Source organism: Perna viridis, chromosome 8 (assembly GCF_037379345.1).
Source record: "Perna viridis isolate PV_CMFRI_1.1 ecotype Kerala chromosome 8, ASM3737934v1, whole genome shotgun sequence".
NCBI lineage: Eukaryota > Metazoa > Mollusca > Bivalvia > Mytilida > Mytilidae > Perna > Perna viridis.
The window spans coordinates 31,641,025-31,664,028 of record NC_142452.1 but is presented as its reverse complement, the minus strand read 5'-3'; the positions used below and the strand labels follow the sequence as shown (position 1 = coordinate 31,664,028).

The 23,004-nt window shown below is 32.9% G+C and overlaps 1 protein-coding gene across 1 annotated transcript in view; it reads right to left on the bottom strand.

Moving 5' to 3' along the window:
• LOC148610236 (uncharacterized) overlaps positions 1 to 23,004 on the bottom strand; it is a 60,578-nt gene that overhangs the window by 3,258 nt on the left and 34,316 nt on the right. The window contains 16 exon segments of the mRNA XM_088542511.1: positions 1,444 to 1,539; positions 2,935 to 3,147; positions 3,605 to 4,384; positions 5,141 to 5,362; positions 6,442 to 6,645; positions 7,029 to 7,176; positions 9,017 to 9,159; positions 10,025 to 10,146; positions 11,422 to 11,566; positions 12,157 to 12,331; positions 12,957 to 13,094; positions 14,654 to 14,838; positions 17,350 to 17,503; positions 19,889 to 20,118; positions 21,270 to 21,490; positions 22,357 to 22,543. Of these exon segments, the coding sequence (XP_088398637.1) occupies positions 1,444 to 1,539; positions 2,935 to 3,147; positions 3,605 to 4,384; positions 5,141 to 5,362; positions 6,442 to 6,645; positions 7,029 to 7,176; positions 9,017 to 9,159; positions 10,025 to 10,146; positions 11,422 to 11,566; positions 12,157 to 12,331; positions 12,957 to 13,094; positions 14,654 to 14,838; positions 17,350 to 17,503; positions 19,889 to 20,118; positions 21,270 to 21,490; positions 22,357 to 22,543 (3,363 nt within the window).

The following is a 23,004-nucleotide window of genomic DNA, read 5'->3' as shown; positions in this document are numbered from 1 at the left end:
GTACTCTAAGGAACATTCACATCAAGTTTGTTTCTAATTGGGCAAGTAGTGTTGGATCAAGAAGAAGAGTTTCCCCACTTAGATATCATGCAACTTTTACATCATGATACAAACATGTTTACATATTATTTCAAATTGAAGTTGCACACTACAGTTTCACTGTACTTTTCATTCCTATCAAAATGGAGATCCTTAAAATTATAATTAATTTGAAAATTTCATTGTTCATGGCCTAATATACTAATAATACACAAGTTTTACAGACACATTCATGTTTCAAACAGATCTCTTACAGCTAAACTTTGTAACTACCTTGAAACAGCTTGGAATACTAAAACTCATTCAATGTCATTATACCTGGAAATGATGATATTGTTCTCTGTGTGTTTTCTGTCATTATATTTACTTCTATTTTGTTGCAACAGCATGTATATGCTTTTTTTGAAAATGAAGATCATTCAATTGCTGTATGTACCATTATAAGTGTTGTTTTTTTTCATGTGTCAAAAATTCCGCGTTTTTCTTCAAAACTTTTTTTTTTCCTTTTGCGTAATGTATTTTGCATGTCGGACAAAGTGGAACAAAGAAGAATAACTCTACTCTATCTTCATAAATATTTCATATGATTAAATTTTACCGCATAATATAGTTAATTTGGAAAATTAAATCACTGCAAATCTAACCACTTATACAGTATTATTCTAATTGAAGTGGCATTCTATCTGCAAAGAGAGAAAAGAGTTAGAAAAATGTGTATTAAACTGGGGACAGCCAGAAGAAATCAGTGCAGCACCTATCATGAATTAGTACAGGAGTTACCAGCAAGCTGTTTCTCCCCCTCTTCCATTTTCTTCTCAACCATATTTCCATGTGCATTACTGTTATACTGCAGATTTTGTCACCTCTATGTCTTAAAAATTATGGCTTATGATTGGTCAGAGAGTGGTATTAAATTTGCATTACAGAACAGAACATGTTCTATCCAGAAATAAGTAGCATGCAACTTTGAAAGGTCACATGAAACATGTAAAAAATACAGTCTACATGTTTTTATTTGATGCATGAGGCAAGTTGGATGCAACTTGATTCATTGTGTTAAGGAGCCTTAATAGGAGCTTTTTATTTCCAATCTCGAAAATTAAATTTCGAGTCTTGATTCCAGATGTATTATATGCTTTTTATTTGTACTTTAAATAGCTTATGCATCAATTTTAAATGCCAGCATTGTAAAATGCATTTTCACAAAAATGTTTCAAATTTTTAAATTTGTTAAATATCTTAAGTGGAAATGCAGAGAAATTTATCAATTTTTTTTAAAAGTTATTAATCCATGACCCATGATTCACTTACCAAACTTGATGTCTATTTTTCCACTAACCACATAAATTGATACCCACAAAAAATAACCAACAACCAACAGACATGGGAGACAACTCTAATTACCTATAGCCCATTGACACAGTAGTATACCAGACTCCAGATCTTCTACATCCCAGTTAGCAATCACTTCATTCAACTCCCAAGCTTCTTCATCAGTACCTATAAAATTTTAAGTATTGTAAATCTATAAATCCTACCAAATAGACAATTCAAATCAGTACCATGGAGGGACTTATACAAATGTTTTGTAAATAATAACATATACATGTACATATAATTTTTTTCTATTCAATTCGAACTTTTCTTATTAAGTCAAACGTAGATTTACTTTGCTAACAAAACATTTTTCAAATAAATTAATACAGATGTGTAAAATTATCCTTAAAACCAAAATTCAACAAAAGTTACATGTATTGTGAATATCAATATTAGCAGTAACTAATCGTGGCGGGTACATGTCATAAAAATCACAAAAACCTTTTGCGTAAAAACAATCTTTTGACAAAATCCTAAGCTTACCCAAAAATAAGGCCAAATGTTGTGAATCAAAAAACAACATCCTACCATTCAGATTCATAAGTAATATGATCATTTTCAACATCATTTTTTTTTAAATGATATATGAAGAAAGATCCCAAATCTTTAATATCTGGATTAATTCATTTTTAACCCAAAAATACTCTATAAGTTCATTTAATTGGGTTAGCTACTTGTCAGATGTTTACTAACAGCCAGAAATGAAAAGTGTATACAAAAATAAAAACATTCAAATAATTCATATTCAGCTCAAAAGATAACTGATGACAAATGTCATAGACAATGACATATGGATGGTAACTTTACATATAAGGAGATCAGGTTTTTACTATTTTGTGTATGCTATTGAGGTGTTTTACCTCAAAAGAGATGGTTCTGATAAACAATAAATTCGCTACAACTTTCAATATGGAGTCTCCTTAAATTCAAAAAAAGTTCCTCATTGTTTTAACCACATGCTATCCATTTGTCATCTTTTTTAACAAAATAAACGACCATCCCGAATTAAAATAAAACATGAAGTTGAACATGTTGTGCAAGGTATACCCCGACTCATAGAGAAGTGGATAAACTGATGACACCCAAAATTGCTTACAAAATATGACTTATCTATATCAAGCTTCACACACAATTTAAAATCAATCCATCAATTGAGAGCTGAAATTTTGCGATGAAAACTTTATCATTCCACATAGTGAAAAATGGCTACGTCCAAAGAAACAAGAAGTTAACATCTGACAGCAACCAAAAATACTAAATGTATGCATTATCTATATAAAACCACAACCTAAATTTGAAATTAATCCATTCAAAGGGAAATTATTGCAGTAAATTAGGACGTACCGATAGATGGACCGACAAGGTAATTACAACATATGAACCATCTTTTGAGTGGGGGTATATTTTACTCTATAAATTACTCCATAAAATAGCACAATTTTTGTTCCCATAGAAGTTAACAGTATAACTTTTCATTTTGAAGTCAAAAGTACAAAAAATAATAAAAATCTAACAGACCTGTTCCATCGTTGACAAATTTGATGTCTGGAGGTGTCAAGTCCACCAGTATTGGGTCAGAATAAGATACACCTTTTAGCCCTGCTGCATTTGTAGCAATTGTTGTCACATATACATATGTATTGTGAACTAGTGTTACATTGTTGTTAAAGGCAAAGTTCATCAGGCCAACACTTCTGAAGGGCTGTATCTGTGTACCACCAGCAGTGTAACCTGTAATGTAAGTAGTAAAGTTATAGGTCAAAGATCATCAGACAAAAACATTCCAAAGGACTATATGTGTGTACTACCAGCAATGTAACATGCAGAGTAAAAAGTAAAGTAACAGGTCAGAGTTCACAAGGTAAACACTTCCAAAAAGCTGTTTCTGTGTATCACCAGCAGTTTAAGCTGCAAACAAAAATAGTGAAGTTAGAGGTCAGAATGTTTTTTTTATACATTTTAGACCAGTTATGTCCTCAATTAGAAATAATAACTCTTGGAAGGTTTTAATAGACCTCAGCATTGCCCCAGAACATTTTACAGATGCTTTACATACATAGTCCATTATGAAAAAAACTGATGAACAGAACCTTCTACAACATGATATGTAAACAAAAGTTTAAGAGAACAAATGTATTAACCTGACATTAATCTAAAGCATTCAAGTTTCATAATGTATTCATTTTACCTATAGCCCATGAATAGTCTACTATGGGTGACTCAGGATCTACAAAACTCCAAGATCCATGAATAGAACTCCACTCATGTAAATACACCACATGACCAATCACCTGACCACTGGTAGCAATTGTTGTCAAGTTCACTTCATGCACAGAAAGGTTGTCAATAAATATCCCAGTTGTTATGTCCATACTTCCAATGGTGATGTTAACCATGTTTTCTGTTGCTTTGAAGTAAAATGTGTGAAGATGCCAAGAAATCTTGTTTCTTTCAGAAGCCCCATGTCCATCATTACGGTAAGGTTTTGTATATATCAAGAATACATGATTCTCATTCCCAAATTCTAGAAAACCCTCTTTATTTGCACTGACAGAATAAACAGTTTGTAAATGACTTGAGTAAAATGAAATCTTATATAATTTTCCCTTTGAAACTTTTATCAACTTCTGATGGACACTGCCTCTGATGTAAAGGAATGACTGTCCATCTATGGCCAAATCAACATCAGAAGAGACCACACCTAAACAAGACACACCATTTGGTACCCATGACAAAGGATAGTAACAACTTGGTACCATGCAGATATCTGTATTACTAATGTTTTCCCATCGTATCTCATCACCACCAGTGCTTTCAAATGATGGGTTGTTGACAATATTCTCAGCATTGTGACTTAATTTTTCAGCCATTGGTGGAGTTTTGTCAACAATAACTCCATCTGAAATGCTTATAGAGGATCTCCTTTCTACGTCATCTACTGCATACACTTTACTGTAGAGCTTTTTACCTAAAAAACAAAAAAAAATGAATCTTCCTGACATGCATAAGAAAAAACACTGAGCGATTAATACTACTAATATGTGCCCTCCTCAGATAGTCAAACAGTAGGTTTGATGTTGCTCAAGTTTCTAAATCCTTCCTTAATATTGCCAACCATATTGCATTTGCTTCTGTCATAATGCCAAGTGGCTTTGAAAAATATAGTTGGAGAGATTAAGAATCTAACACCATTAAATAAGCAACAACAAAGAAACTATAAACAGACACCCATCGAGGATGTCTGATATTTCCTAGTCTTGCATTTTCTGGTTATTGTTGATGATTTATTATGTCTCTTCAGAATTCCCTGCTTCCTGAAATTCCTTAGACTTTATAAGACATTGTGAAACATTTTAGAATAATGACACAAATGTAGCATGTTTTATCCCACCCATGAATGAGATTAAGAAATTTTGCATGGCTGTAATAAAAAGCTTTGCCAAGTGTAGCATGACACAACTACAGTCAGTTGAATTCTGTTCATTTGAATCAAATGTGGACACAATTTCAGTTTTTGACAAACTAAACACAGGGACTTTTATTTATTAATTATAAATACAACAACTTGTTTGAACACCATATTGCACAATACTTTGAAATTCAAATTTAGTATAAAGGCCTGCTTTAGTGCGCTTTCATGCATCATTTTGTACCTCATCATTTCAAAATTAAAAACGTTAAAACTTATGATGTATAAATCAATGATCAAATTATACAATCTTGCCTTGTGGAATATCAGAGGACAAATTTCTGGAAGCTGAAACTTGGAGGCCTACATTAGTCCAGGGTAGAATACTACATTCTGATTTCTCATAAGTTCTGTGTACAAAAGTTGTCTCCCCTACACACCAGAAGTAGGATTGGATCCCTGATTCAGTGTCTACAAATCCATGCCAGTGAGCTGACACAGTATCAGAAGAATTGCTATATTCTTGATCTACTCTACCTGTAATTAGAAAAGAAACAAAAATGCATGAAATGTATAGGTGTTTTGTCTCCTGCTGACAGTTGAAGCATCTAAGATTTCTTTCAAAATCAACATTCTACCACTTCTGTGCCCATAACAGAGTCTGAGATTTTTCCCATCTTAAATGAACTTTCAGCCTAAAATTAAAATAAATAAACACTTAAATTTCTGCCAAAATATGGTTTGAAAAACAACAAAACAACTCTGCAAATCTCTTGATTTGGAAAAATTTTGAGAGGAAGATGGAATGACATGACATTTTGCCTTCTATTACATGTATTTCAAAATATGACAAGACATTACAATGCAAGTGGTATTTAATTGGTATATACCATACACCATTGCCAATACAAAAATATCCATTCCTCAAAGAAAATACCCTACAAATTCAGTTTTATGTCTTGTTCAGAAACAGTTACTGATCACATAACCAGTCTTAGTTCTTCGTTTGGACGTTGCGCTTTCAAGATAAAAGATATATATAGATAGTACATGAAATTGGTCCTTTGCAAGGATTTGGTTTCATTTGGTTGATTTTGGTGGCAGGTAAATGTATGATTTTCTAAAAAATGCAGGTAAGAAGGCAGAAATGATTATTGATATGTAAAAATATAACATATGTCGACTTAAAAAAGCACTGTCTGTTTGATGGGGTTTTCTACATCATGAATCACTTCACCATTGGCAATGTCTGAATTTAAAGTGGGCTGGCACCTAATACTTGATAGTGACTATGGGGCCATATGCAAGAAGATATAAAATTGCTACATAGTGATTCAAATGCAAATGCACACCAAAATATTATTAACCTAGCACAATTGGTTCATCTTAAAATTACTTTATCAGAAGAAAATGTAAAATCTTAATGTGGACCCAATCCCAACCCTGGCAAAGCAATATACAATGTACCTTATTCTCACCTTCATGACTTTTGTCAAAAAAATCACTCCATCAAAATATATCAAATCATTTATGAGTTAATTATAGTGAAACTTGACACATAGAACAGAAATTACACAAAATTACACAAAATGTTCCATAACATTCAGGCCACATACCTAATCCATCATAGACAATTCCATCAAATGGATCTATATGATCCACAATGAATCCATCAGAGGAGGATGTTGTATGGGTTCCAGCATAGTTATAAGCAATGACATTTGCATAATATCTGACACCAGGTGTCAAGTTGATTCTGGACATATTAAAACCTGTAGCTGTTCCTGGGATCATATCACTGACTGTCAAAATATCATAACCTAGAATAGAATGTGGAGATGCAATGACCACCAATTTAAAGTGTTTGTTATAGAGAGGACTCATCAATAGGGATCCAATCCACAACCTCCTGCCTTTGATTCATTAACACAATTCCACTTGTCAAAATGAGCACTGCAGCAGTTAAAAATAAAAAAAAACCTGGCTCTTAGTCAACCAATGACATTGTCCACGTTTTGCATTATGAAACCAAAAAAGTTGATCTGAGGGAAAAACACAATAGAAAGTGCACACTGGCATCAAGTAATAAATAAAAAGTAAAAGTTTCGTAAAATTTCTTTCATCTGTATCAGAGGAGTAGTTGACAGACCAAATGAACTGACAAACAGCATTCCTCCTTTGCAGATGGTATAAATAAACAAACCTCCTGGGAAGGTACTAAGATAGAGCCTGTATTTCTCTATTGTAGCTTCAGCCTCTAAGAATTTATTTTTCCATGTATAAGAGATAGGTCTACCAATTCTCATATAATCTTCATCCTTTACTGTGGTGCCTTGCACATTCTCTGTAACCTATAAAAATCAAAATTGAAGTTTTGTTAGCACAGGAGGTTTTTGATTCTAGTCAAATTTGTTGCATGAGCAAAATTTCTAAGATGGGTAGATTGAATTGCAGCCTGATGTATATGTATAACATACATTTATTTTTTATTTTTGAAAATTTTACCACAGATTGATCTCATCATGCTTAACAATTTTACCCGGTCAGAGTTTGGCTAAACATAACAGTTTTGGATATATATGCAAAAAACTACTGCCTGACCCCTATAATCTATTTCTAGTAACGGTGGCCATGTTTTTCGACGGCTCAAAAATCCCCACATCATCTCTATGCATGAATATACCCCAAGGTTCATGCATACCAAGTTTGGTTCTAATTGGTCAAGAAAATTTTTGAAAGAAATAACATTAAAATAGCAAAAAACGTTGAAAAAGGGCAATAACTCCATTATGGTGTAACAGATTAAAATGAAAATTTGACCGCAGATAGATTTCATCATGTTAAACACTTTTACCCAGTCAGAATTTGACTTACCACAACAGTTTTGGAGAAATATGCGAAAAACTGATGTCTGACCCCTATTTTCTATTTTTAGTAATGGCAGCCATCTTTTTCGACAAATCAAAAATCCCCACAAAAATTCTATGTAAGATACCCCAAGGAACATTCATACCAAGTTTGGTTCTAATTGGTCAAGTAGTTTTAGAGGGAAAGAATTTTTAAAAATTGTTAACGACAACGACAGACGCCAAATGATGGCAATAGCTCACATGGCCTTTGGCCAGGTGAGCTAAAAAGGTATTGAATGTTGTAAAAGGAATATTTTTCAACTTTTTTTCGTGTAGAGTTCAGATGTAGTAGTATTTCCAGATATTTAATATATTAAATCCTTATACTGTTTATTTTAATTAAAATAAAACAAATGTAACATTGAACTGATGTTTAAATTTGTTGCATCATGTAACTATGTGTAAAATTAACAAATGCAACAACAAAATCCACAAAATATATTTTTCGGTCAGTGATTACTTGATGTCATCACCAGATTAATGGATCAGTTTGATGCATCAATTACTGATCGAAAACCAATGGATGACCGATGATCAATCACAATTTGATCAGTTCAGGTACTGTAGTCCGATCTTGTAGGATCAAAAGTCCAAACATAATAACAGTGCTTTTTGCTTACAAAAATATTTCCCCCTTTTTCCAAAGTTCACAGTGGAACCTTTTATCCTATACAAATTCAATGGAACAATTACATTTCTGGTAATATGCACATTGACATATAGTGTGTCCTAACTACCTACAAAGTTTCATGGAATTTGGTTGCAACATAACAGATCATAGAGGCCTACTTAATGCCATGTCAATCACACTTAACACTGAAGGATACAAGTTGAAATTATTTCCAAGAGGTGTGTGATGGTAACATTAAAAAAATGTCCTTAATTCATGATAAGTACCAGATTTTGTAAGAATCAATCAGTAAATGAAGCATGAACTCAGAAGACAATGAAAACTCACCAATCCCAGGTATAATTTTTATATTTGTATCACTGGAACTTAAAAAATAAGAAATTTGACAAATTTTCAATTTTACATCATTAAGAAATGCATAACTAATGAATAATTCACTGGCAGTCAGCAAACATGATTTAATGTATCAAACCAACAAAAAAGTGGAAATTGATAAAATGTACATATGGTAAAATATAAATTAATGGTAGAATTCAGATTTAAAAAAAGCAGAATTGCATTTTTGAAAATAGAAGAGAAAACGATGATTTTTTCTTTCAAATCTGGCTGATTTTTATAACCTTATTATATATTGTTATATTTAATACATACAGCAGTTCCCCCTTTAGTAGCTAGAGCTGGAGGCTTTGTCATCACATAAATACCATTAGTAACAAAAACTGCATATGTAGTGGCTGAATACCACACTCTAACAAATACAGAGTAGACCAGAGTGTTCCCAAGTAAAGGTTTATCTGAAAAAAAAAAAATAACCGTAACATAAATTTGTTCACGTTGTGGGCATGGGTATAAAACCCAATGTTACAGGACGTTGATATCAAACAGTATCAATAATTGCTTAAAACTTATATCTTTTTATATAAAACAAAACACCAAATATGAAATCAATCCATCCATTGGGAGACGAAATATTTGCAAAGAAATTTGGATAGTCTGATGAAATGACGGAAGAAAAGACAAACAAGGTGATTCCATTATACCATCAACCCATTAATGGCTGTATATAATGTCTATTCTAATGACAATAAAACCACAAGGATTAAAAATTCTTAAAGGTTTTTTGTACTTATATGTAAACTGATTAATCCTCCATTTCTCTTTGTGAAAAAAGTATTGTCAGATCAGTAGTATTTGACATGCATGTTTCTGATATTTACCACATTGTAAGATTCTTACATCTACTTATTGCACATAATATCTAAATGTGCATTGTTCATATGTTATGAGAATTTGCTTTGTAATACTTCTCATACTAATTCAAACAAGCAACTTGTAGCAATATATCCTCTGCCACCACAAAATAAATTGGAGCACTAAAGTCCTATAAGTCCTGTAAAATGTGTTTAATCAAAATGGTGACGCAACATAATCAACAATATATAGTGACTAACAATCCTACAAAATTCGAAAAAAATCAATCAAGTGGTTTCCAAAAAATTGCATTTCCAAGAGTAACAGGACGGACAGATGCACGGACGGAATAACTTAGGTCAGAAAGACAAGGAGATTCCGATATTCCCCCAACATGTCGAGTGAGAGTATGGTAAAAACTTTTTAAAATTTCAATACAAACCAAGTTTAGACATCAATAATCCATACCTTTAGGTACGGTATACACAGCATCTGTCAGTTGCCCTGCATCCTTCCATATCTTCTCTTCTGCAGAATCAAATATTCCTAATGGTGATGTCTTCTTGGCATAGCCTACACTCCATTCATACCTTTATCATGTATATTTAAGGAATAACTGTTATATTTTTTTAAAGTCGGTAATAGTGTTAGTGACTTATTGCACTCACAATTTCTGTATTTAATATTCGCATATGATTTGCATTAATGTGTAGTTATATGCCACATAATCCAGCAGATCGCCAGAGCGTTATATTTCTGGCTTCATACAAGATAAAAATGTACCTCCTAAATAGCATCATAAAAACATCATACACGTCATAATGTATGTTTTTTTGCTTGTATTAGAACGGGAATTTTACATTAAAAGATAAAATGATTGGTTAGCATTGAATGTAATATTACCCAGTTTACGATTCAAACACAGGCGTTCGTTACAATTGATTATATATAGGTCATATATATTATCAGTACACCGATACATATATATAGCCATTTGGGACATAAAGGTTAAGAAAGAGTACACAATAGTATCAAGGAAACCAAGATTTTAGTGGAAGACATCCAAATTTAGAGCATATCGCATTTGTATAATTTCGGATGTTTAAAGTACAAATATACCAAAATCAGTGACAGAGAATATTTGATGATTAGCGACTTTGAAGACTTGTCTTTGATTTTATGAAGAAATGACCTCAATCAAGATTCACACACTAAATAACCTGCAAAGAAACTTATTTTCAAATGTGCACAATACATATGGTATTTCGAATAGACAGAAAAAAATATATCAGACATTCATTATAATTTCATTTTAGTATCAAGATATATCAATTTAATCATTTCAAACATTGTATGATGTCAGAACTATATGACAGAACTTGGTCAATGAGATGATTTTTTTTATCCAATCTGAAAGTTGGTTAAAATCCATACTTATACCTAAGTTGTCATGTAGACACGAAATGATATTGAACCCATTGCTGCAACATTGACATCAGTGTAAAAAAAAATTGCTTAGTCTTCTATAAATTCATCCCAGGTTCTGGCCCAGAACATGCCACTTTGATTTGGACAGGTTTTGAAGGGAGCTCAGATTGATCAACAAGTATAGTTTACAGGAGCATATTATATGAGTGAGATTGATTGATGGATTGATCAACAAATATAGTTTATAGGAGCATATTATATGAGTGAAATTGATTGATTGATTAAGGATTGATCAAGGTTTAATATCGTATGTCAGATTTATGTATTTCAAGAATTTAAGGTCTAGGACAACTGACCATTCAAAGAGACCCTGCTTTGTTAATTGTACTAGTACGACAAATTGAGCTAGATCGATCATTATTTGAGAGCTTAATTACCACTTTGGTTTAGAAGGATTTTGTTGAGAGATCTGCCAGACAGCTCTGAGAACATTATCTGATGCTGTCACAGCCTGGTCACTGGTAGAGAATCCATTGGAATCAATTATATGTAGTAGGGAGTACTCTGTGCTTGAATATACATCTACAAATGAAAGTACATCAAGTAAACAAGTTTCCTATCTTAGTTATCATTATCATATATGTTCATTACACCCATTTTTGCTCAAACATGTTCAAAAATCAAAGAAAATTTTAAACTTCTAAGACATAAAACCACTGACAACCATCGGATCAAATTGATACAGGGAAGATATTGTTAACTTATAGAAGTGTCTGAAAAATTCCCAACGATGTTAGAACTGTCAAATTTGCGAAGCAAATTTTTTAGTCGTTCCATCCGCGGGACTCGAACTCGTACCGCAGTGACATCTATGGCAACACCTCCTGCACTAAGTCCACCCCCTAGACCATTCAGCCAGCTAGGCTATAAAAATATAGCTTTCGCTGGCCAGGTCATTCCTCCTCGTAGGATTAATCTAGGGCTGTAACTTAGTACACGATGTATGGTAGTATATATATGAATTACATATCACTTCAAGCGGATGCAGTGAAGGATGTACACAGCTAATTATCTCTATAATATTGTTGTTAAACAAAAATAAAAACAGAATCTCAAAAAGAGTTCATCATGTCTAAATGGCAAATACTTAATGATACAAAAAATGTACTGACTTGTTGAAACATCTACACAGCTGCCCAGACTGGGTTGATAAGGACATTTTTGATCCTGTGGAGCACAGACACAATGCCCATCGCATGACAAAGCATCACATCGTCTAACCAGATCAAGTGTGGTGGGTGGTGTCTTGGTAAAAGCTGAGTGGATCATCTCACTTCTTAGTCCAACCTGGAAATATTCAAACATAAAGGCCAAATGCAAGCATAGATGTACAATGTATGTTCCCCTACTGATTAAATGGGAGGCTCAACTACACCTATGTCATAGTACTTCTTACAATTTGTCAAATCAAATTGGCATGGTAATATTGTCAATTGCCTGCAAAGTGTATGATGCAAAACCATTCTACCAAATTTCATTAAAAAGAAAAACTGATTGCTGGTCTAAGAGAAATTGCTATCACGAAGTCTTTATGATTGACAGAAAGATGAATGGACAAACAGAAAATTACAGATCATTACAACAGCCCTCCACAAGTTTGTGGCAGTGGAAAATGAGTTAAGAAGTTTTGTACTTTCAGATATAGAATTAACTTAATTTTTTCCCAATTTGGGCCCAATGCCTTAATCATTGAAACCAAAATTTAAGAAAAAAAGTAAATGAGTAACCTCGACTCTACTAAAAACTGGGAGCATGGACTAGGTGCATTGGTAGGGTAAGAGTCCTTGGTTTTTCTAGGAAAGTAGAAAATGTCAGATGTCATCATTACAACTTGTCCTTGTTTATAAATTTAATGACAAATAAATTTTCGAAAAGTGGACCAACATCAACTTTATTTTCTCCATATTCCAACCTTATTGACAGCCCAGACTGTTATAAATAGTAGATCATAGTTAGTGAGCTTCTCTGTCTTGACTTCATACAACTGCACCTTCCCTTCATCACCATGGTCTGTGTTGGTATTTTTGTGAATGTACTGTTCTTTGTGATCCTGGAAATTGAGATGAACTAGAAATACTGTGAGAAACCTCACAAAGATATTACCCGCCGCTCGAAATGGACTCCAATGTTAAACCTATTAATTTGGAGTTATCTCCCTTAGAAGTCTTCCAACAGTAATTATGTTCCTTCCTACATATCAATATGATACCCAACCTTCTTATAGAATAACATCAAAACTGCTGGAGCAGTTTGGAAGTAGTTATGCTTAGGAGGTTTAAACATGTAAATCCATTAATAAAGATTTTTTCGCTTTGAAGTCCTCTGACAGCACTTGTATTATTTCATGAACATTATTATACAATATTCAACTTTGCCATGAAATCCTTTGAGCGGTTTAAGAGGAGTTTCACTTACAAGAAATGTAGACAGATATATGGACGGACATATGGACAAATGTACTGGATAATTACTATATATCCACCTTAACTTTGTTTGCAGGAGCATAATGAGGTAAGACTAGTAATACTGTGAGGAAGCTCAAAGAGTAAATACCCTAAGCTTCAAATGCAATTTAATATATAGACTGTGATTTTAGCATTCTCCCTTTGTAGTCCTTTAACATGAACTACATTTATTCATGCACATCTATATCAAAAAACCTTCCTAAAACGTTCTATCACAATTTTCACTGAGCAGTTTAGGAAGAGTTGTGGTTTCAAGTTTTAAACATGTAAAACCTGTATGATGGATTACCTCCCTTAGGAGTCTGCTGCCAACAACTATATACCTTCATCTATATCACATATGATGCCCAACATTACTTTACTGTTTCATCAAAATTCTTTGAGCAGTTAGATTAAAGTTGTACTTACAGGGTGATATTATATGTCCCCTTAAGTTGGATTATATCCTTTTGGAGTTTGCTGACAGTAACTACATTGTGTATTTCTTCATGAAAATCTATATATAATGCACAACATTCCTATAAAGTTTCATCAAAATCTAGAGCAGTTTAGAAGGTTTTGCCCTTACAAGGAATGTTGACAGACAGACAAACAAACAAACACACAGACAGGCAGGGTGATTTCTTTACATCCCTACCAAAGTCTGTTTGTGGGGATATAATAAAAGAATATGTTACATGCTACATTGAGCCAAAAATATGCCCCACTCTACACATTATGTAAAATTAAGAAATACACTGTGATATCACTTTTCAAATTTATCCTTGAGATGTTACCTTGCAAAATAATAAATCTCCTTTTTTAATGCACTTGTTTTGATTGGATTATACAAGAAGTAAATGAGAGAGTATATGACCTTGTCTAACATCGATGATCTTAACTGGAAAAATGTCCATTCAGATTTAGAAATCATGTCTCATGTCTTGGAAGAATGTATATTTTGTTTTTGTTCTTACTGCCTGTTCAGCAACTCTAATCAGCAAAAATGTTAAATTCTAAATTTCACGATAAACACAATTAGCAGATGCTAGAAACGTTGGAATGGGAGACAAAGTGCAAAATTACAATAGCCAAATGATATACTTAACATTATTACATTTGTGCATGGACAAACAATCAAACACTTTAGTATTGATTTGCTCACCTTTGTTAAATCCAAAGCCATGTAAGTTGACCCAACAGTGACAATGTAGTGGTCTATTTCAGAGTGTATATCACTGAAGCCAAGCCAGGCCAGATATACAGCATTGATACCATACGTCATCCATCCATGTTCATGTCGGTCAAGGTCAGGATCTGATACATGGTCAGTACTGATAGCAAACATTCCTGAAAGCAAAAATGCAAAACCAAATTAACCTGAATATTTTCAAGTATGCACCAGAGGTATTGAGGTTATTTCAAATAGACAGAAAATTATGAGACTTTCTTTATAATTAAATTTTAGTATCAAAAGACAATGATGAAATTACAAAAACAAATAGCTCCCAGGAGCCTGAATCTATCACCTGGTTAAATCTTCCTTTGAAAGGACAATAAATTAACAAGGAGTTGTCCAATAATTTTTACACAAAAAACACTGGCAGGACTTTTTATAAGGATCACTACAGAAATTAAAAGTTTCTTTTTATCTATTATAGTTTTCAAGATATTAGCTGAAACTACAAAAAAAAAAAAAAAATTTCGTTTCACCTCAATGGCAAAAACTCTTAAAAGGAGTCGTCTGACAACTTTGATCCCTTGGAGACTTGTCTAGGTCTTACAATAAAGATCATTCCAGCAATAGAAAGTATTTAGCTAAACCTAATGTTTTGGAGATATAATATGTGATAAACTACTGTCTGATCCATATGTTCTATTTTTAGTAACAGCAGCCATGTTTGTAAACGGATCAAGAATCCCACGTCAGTTCTTTGCAAAATACCACAAGGAACATTCATACCAAGTTTTATTCCAATTGGTCCAGTAGTCTCAGAGAAGATTTTTGAAAGAAATAACAATAAAAATACAGCAAAAACAAAAACAAAAAAAAACCCTTGAAAACGGGCAATAACTGCAACATAGCTTAACAAATTAAAACAAACATTTGACCAAAAGAAATCAGATCTGATTAAGCTGAACACTTTTCCCCTGTCAGAATTTGACTAACCCTAATAATTTTGGAGAAATATATGAAAAACTTCTGTCTGACCCCTATGTTCTATATTTAGTAATGGTGGCCATTTTTTTTTCTTTTGATGGATCAAAAATCTCCATGTTAGTTAGTTTTATGCAGAACACCAGAAAAATCATTCATACTAAGTTTGGTTCTGATTGGTCTTGTAGGTTCAGAGGAGAAGAGTTTTGAAAACTGTTAATAATGACAACGGACGACCACAATATTGACAACTGACGTCAAGTGATGGCATATGGCCAAGTGAGCTAAAATGTGATGGAAAGAATTCAACCAGTCTCGCTATTAATAATGATTTTAAAATTAAATTAGACAAATTCCTTACAGATTCTTCTGCATAGTGGCAAGTGCAAATGAGTTTTTCTCCTGTCGGATGAGAACTGTAAAGGCTTAGTAGCTTTGATTTGGGACAACGAAGGTGACAATTGCAACATGTGTAGCGGAGTCTTTATTTGTTAATGTTAAATAAACATGTATTGTTTTATGAAATAAATATATGTATTGAAATAAAATAAGATTAAAATATTAACATCCCCTTGTAGTGCAAATTTTGGTTAAAAGGATTCATTCCTTTATTCTTGTACATGCACTTGTAAATTAGCATATGTACTAGGGTCACAGAGTTTTGGTAGTATTTGATTGATACTTGAGTGAGTTCATACTTTTCACGGTTGATTTTGTATTCATGAGTTTAGGTAATTTGTTTTGGGTTTCGAGCTGGACAGACACTCTTTATATTAGTTCAGCTGTATATTGATTCAGTTCCATGCTCATGAGTACAAAGCACATGAAACTAGATGAGTACATTACGGATTATTTTCAAATAGATACATGTAAAATGTATATCTGCAATAATGTTATTTTTATATTCCAACTGCATATTTACACCGTGTTGAAAGTGTACTTTTAAGTTTAAAGGAAGTCTGGTTTTATAGATTTAACTTATATACATGTACCTGTACTGTTAAGCACTAATGAAATATTTCATATTATAAATAACATGTATGTGTATTGTGATATTATTTCATATCGAGTTCGCATGTTTGTAATTTGAAGTTAGATCATAATTCACTAAATTATATTATTTGTTGTTACAGATTTATTAACATCTGGTAATAAAAATCGAACTCTAGTTTTGGAAGTATACTAGTTGCCTTTAGTCCCACCTTCTACACATGCAGTACAATAACATAATACAAACACAAATTAACAAATTTGTGCTGCAAAATACACAAATATGAAGTAACACGCATTGTTATGCTAAGTTCACTCCAACAGGAAATTGAAACTGAAAGGCAACCACAATTGCTTAAAATGTATGCCCCATCTTTATGAAGCCAAACACAAAATTTGAAATCAATCTATTCATTAGGAGCCAAATTTTTAGGGAAGAAAATTTTCCTTATTGCTCTATATTCAGAGACTTGGTAAAGTTCCATTAAACAGGAGGTCAACATCAAGGAAACAAGACCCAAAATCGCAAACAATGTATGCCCAATCTATATTCATGTATAAAGCCATACAAAAAATTTGAAGTCAATCCATATATTGGAAGACAAGATAAATGTGAAGTAATTCACTCAATAAGTTGGGTATAAAAAGGCAGGGTTATCCTATTATATCCCCATGTTTATTTACATTTGGGTTAGTACAATAATATCCCCTACCTCGAGATGGTGGGGAACTGTCAACAAACATGCCTTGGGAAGTACTTGTAGCACAAATGTCTGCACTGTTACAGGAAATCAATGTAACAAAGTACAAAACTCCATCATGTAGGTCCAGTCCAGTGAATACATATGATCTGGCTATACCATTCACCTGGAAAATAATAAGATAAAGTCAATACTGGCTTTCAGTAAGTATTGTTTAAAAGAACAAGTGATTATGAATAGACTAGAGGCTCTATAGAGCCAGAATCACTCACCTGGCACAATAAGCAACATTATATTTTGTAATTGGTTGTTTTTCTTGGATGAAAATTTATATATAACACTCATACCTAGCAATTTTCATTAACTTCTGTCCAGTAATTTCTGAGGAGACAATTTTTTTTAAAGTAATAGTATTAAAAATAGCAAAAAACGTTGAAAAAGAGCAATAACTGTTGCGTGACTCAGCATTTATCATGAAAATTTTGAGGTCATCATGCCATACACTTACGGTGTGTCATAATTTGGCTCAACCTTTTTTAAAAAGATATTTGCCGATAAAAACTAATGTTGGACTCCTATGTTATATTTTTAGTGACAGCAGTCATGCTTTTTATACAGGTAAAAAAAACACAACAATCACTTTGTGCAGAAAACCCAAAACAACTATCACGCCAAATTTGGTTCAGACAAGTAAAATAGTTTTAAAAGAAAAGACTTTAATACATAAATATAACATCAAAAATTGCAAAAAATACAAAAAGGGCAATAAATCCAAAATCAGTAAATAGATGTTCCTGACAATTTGCACATAGATATATCTCATCATACTAAAAATTTCTGTATAGTCAGAATTCAGGTAAACCTTATAGTTTTGGATATATTTGCCAAAAATTACTGTTTGATCCCTATGTACTATTTTAAATGGCAGCTATGGTTTTTTTTGAAGATCCAAAAACCCAATGGTCTTTTCTGCAGGATAACCTGCAAACAACCATGTCATTAGTTTTGCATGTTTTGTTCTACTTGGTTAAGTACTTTCAAAGGAGAAAATTTCTGAAATTGTACTATTCACAAGACATTAGCAGATGTCAAGTGATTGCATTAGCTCACGTGACCTTTATCCAGGTGAGCCAAAAATTCACTTCCTTCTGCCTTTCACTTGAAAATGTGCCATGGTCCTCAAGTATACAACATGTACAAATTCAATGTGAACTTCGCACTGTTGTATGAAATCAGTTGCGTGCAGATGTGGAAAGATTCATCATACCTCTAGAAACAACAAAGCAATGCCCAGTGATCAATCAAAAAACCAAATCAAAGGACAGAAAAGTACTGTGTCAGCAGCTAACATCCAATCTTATTGCTCAGTTTAAGTTTTATATGTTAAATCTCAACATGGACATTAAGCTCAAAAACAATTTTGCAATAAATAACTTAAACACAATTATTGGAATTCAAACTCTGACCATGCATCCCTAATTAGTTCAAGGAAATAAACAATTCTCAACTGAAAATCAAAGTTGTCACTTTTCACAGCCACTGTGAAGGCAATGATTAATGAAAAAACAAATACTGTATTGTCCGGACAATAAGTCAATGTGTTGCCTAATTTTGACAAAAATCGACGAAAAAAACATAGACAAGTGAAATTTCGGCAGATAAGTTGAAGGTCAGACGTGCATTTATATCGTATGTGTCAGCGGAGATTCGAGTTGAGCAGTTTGTTTTTAACAACATATTATTCCACTGTGATGTTACTAAGTATAAAATTTCTGAATTAAATAAATATCTGTGTTATTGTTAAAATGTACTTTGTTTGCGAGTTCGATTATTTTTATTGAATGGCGTGTCAATGGCTCTGAAACCATACAAATGTTGATCAGCAGGAGGAAATCGTAAACATGTCAAATGTGGGCAGCCATGTGTGAAATAAGCGGGAAATTCGTTTGATGAATTGGTAATAACTATGAGCTGTAATTAGTAAACAATATTACCTGGTATTACGAAATACAATAAGAAATAAATGATACTTGCGAATCTGGTCGGTAATTAGCCATATAGATAACACCTTAATTGAATTACAATTTGAGCCATGTGCTAATGTGTTACGACATACTGTAAATGGGTATAAATTTGCATATTAAAGGATCGATAACTCCAAAACACTCGATAATGTTTTCCAAGTTGAAAAAGAGTTTTGTTAACATATCTTCTAGAGTATATTTATATATTTAAACGGTTTCAAAGTTTTAGAGTTTTTATTAACATCATCGTATTCATTCATAAAGGCTAGCGACAATGGTCAATAATATTCAAATTCGATCACTGGTTTGACTGTTTGAGTGACAGCTTTCGTTGATTGCTGTTTGCCAAAAATTTTGAATTAAAGCAATCAAAAGTGAGCTAAAAAAATCTAATGCAATGTATTGTTGATGAAAATTTTTCTTGAAAAATCCTTACATAAGTCGAAATGAACGATAAGTCGAGGCTGACACTTTGCTGAAAAAAATATCGCCTTATATAGCCAGGAAAATACGGTATATCTAATTACAAACTGAGAAGACAGCATGAACTCCCCTCCAATATGAGAACTGATTGAAAGATATTGTCTTTTGATAAATGACTGTTGATCCTCAACCTCCCATTCAACTTTCATGGATGTTTTATAGATCTGTGTCAATCCATTGATTCCAAAGTCTTCTGAGAATGTAGGGGGTATGGTAATAATGGGTGCTGAGTCATCCACAAGAAAACCATTGGAAGAAGATTCTGACCACAGCCCTGAAGAAAAGACATATGGTAAGTTTTTACTGATACATTGATGTAGCATTGGTCATGATGGGTGTGATTATAATGGGGAGTAGTCATCTATTTGGACATATTGTGGAGTATTCTTATCACACCATTTTGAAGGATGAAAATCACAAAATGCAATTCAACATTCAGGTAAGTGTTGTTTTCATCTTTAGTTAAAAGAATAAAATGATTAAAAATAAGTAAAAATATTTTCTCTATACCTATAAACTATAAACAATAGGTGATTTTTATTCTTTACTTACCCCACCCCCCCTACTCATCAACCCAAATATCTTCAAGTCCAATTAGATGAAAAATGCCTCAACATGAACTAAAATGTTATTTTTTAACATATAACATGATATCAATGATGTTACGAAGACATTTTAGGTAATCTTGTATTGATTTTCAATGAACTAAACTTATCTTTTCATTTTAGGTGTTATTTCTCAGTTTTAAGGTATTTTTGTTCAGAGTATGATAGGTGCTGGCATTTTTTCACCACTCTCAGGACATGAGAAAGTTCAATTTTTTCTTACTTGTGCTCATTTGGAAGCTAATGTAATATCAAACTTATGCAACTTTTCATGGGAAAATTGAAAAAATATGTTTTTGGTAATTTTGTATCAATTCTAACTGAACATTCACAATAACTCATCAAAAGAACCTCTGAAGTTATAATTTTGTTAGTATCAAAAAGAAAAAAAAACAAATAAGCCATTTTTTACTCTTGCATAAGTTATGTTAGTTGGGGTTTAGACATTGAAAAATAAATGTGAATTTAAGCAAAATTTGGGTTTCTATATGTATTAAGATGCCCTATACATGGTGATCCCTGAAGACATAGATGCTGAACAACTGAGTCACAAAAATCTTGGCTTTTTGACCCAGTTGGGTACACATATAGGCTTAAAAAAAGAAACTTAGAATACTCTTTGATGACAAATTGATTTGATAACGAAAGGTGTAAAGATATCTGAAAATCATCAGGAGGTTAGTGAGTTTAGAATGCATGGTGGACCCCACATACTCCACCACCACCTCCAGCCCATGGACTATCTAACAATGCGGTTTAGAATTCAAGCACATGTAAAAAAAGAAATTAATCATCAACAAAAAATCAGCTGCATGCACACCTGCTTTGTTGTAAGCTCTGACTGTCACATAAATTCTCTGACTGACTGGCAAGCTGACAAGTTTGTGGGTGGAGTTAATCAGTGCTGCCACCTGTGTGAGATGAAGCTCTATTGGTGAGATAATATCCTCCTTTCCTGGTTTGGTACCAACTCTCAACTCATATCTCTCTAAACCTGACTGAGGGTCATCAAAACTTCTCCACTTTGCTGATATGTAATTCCTTAAAAATTAATTCATGACAAACACTTGTTGTAACTATACATATACAATGTATATCCTTAGATGGAAGCTATTACATTCTACGTCATGCATACAATGAGCATGAGGTTGACAAATAGTGGTGAAAAGCCAGTCTGATGGTAACCACATGTTAAATTTCAAATCCCTATTTTTCACAGACAAAAAGGCACAGTCTGGGCATAATATGTTACTTAGAAGAGCTAAAAAAAGCCAAACATATTGACCTTAATCTAGTAGTTCAAGGTCAAAGGTCCTCAACTCAAGTACACAAAGCAGCATTTCCAGACTGGTCACTATAGGTTGCCAGCCACTGTTTATGGCAGCCTTATTTATACAGTACCCGAACCAATTCCTGGAACTACAACTGTGATCGGTCATTGCTCTGACCACTCAGTTTCTGATCAATCATCCATCCATTAAACATATCATGATCTCATCACATGATACCTGAGTAGTAAATACATTTTACAGATTTTGTTGTTTCGTTTAATAATTGTTTTTTACATATTTACGTAAAATAGGAATAGTTTCTAACAACATATTTTTATTTCATTTTACTTAAGCTGTTTTTTGTTTATCAAAATACAATATTTGGATTTAAATCATGTCATAATTTTAAGATAAATTTAAAATAGTGTTTTACAGAAATAGTTTCGACAGGAATTCCAAAATTTTCATGAATCTATCATACGTCATTTAACATAACAAAACATTCATCAGATCAGTCACGGTCATCAATTATTGATCTGTAGTCAACGACCACCAAACCTTCAAATAGTTGCATGGATTGTACCCACCATTTTGACAAAGGTAGTCTGATAGAGTTATATCTGTTCAATAGTTTACCTCATAGACTGGTACTCAGTGTTAAAGAAACCAGTTCCATCCTGTACAAAGCCGGCAATAGGAGGGCTGTTATCAATAATGACCCCATCAGAGGTCACAGTGGTACACATATCTGCAGTATTACAAGCCGTCACAGTTGTGTAGTACCTAAGACCTGGACCAAGGTGGATGTTTTCCAGAGTAAAGTCTGAAATTAAATCAATTTGTAAATAATGACCCCATCAGAGGTCACAGTGGTGCGCATATCACATGTTGTATGACCCGTAGTACCACAGTCCGTCACTGCGGTGTAGTACCTCAGACCAGGACCAAGGCTGATGTTTTCAAAGGTAAAGTTTGACTGAAATTATTTCATTTTCTTTTGTCAACCTTCCTCATAAGTTTTCATAAATAAAAAATGGTCAGAAAGACTAATATCGGCAAAATAATACCATTAGTGTCTGACAGCACTACAATAATTCAATACATCAAAGTCAAAAAAAAAATATTTTTTTAAATAAAAAAAACATGGCCTGCACACAAACAGAAGATAAGGACAATTTACATACACAATGTCTAGCAAACCAAATAAAATAGATTACATATAAAAAGTGAAAATAGGATAAACAAGCCATCACATTAAAAACTGAAGCTCAATAGGAACTTGAA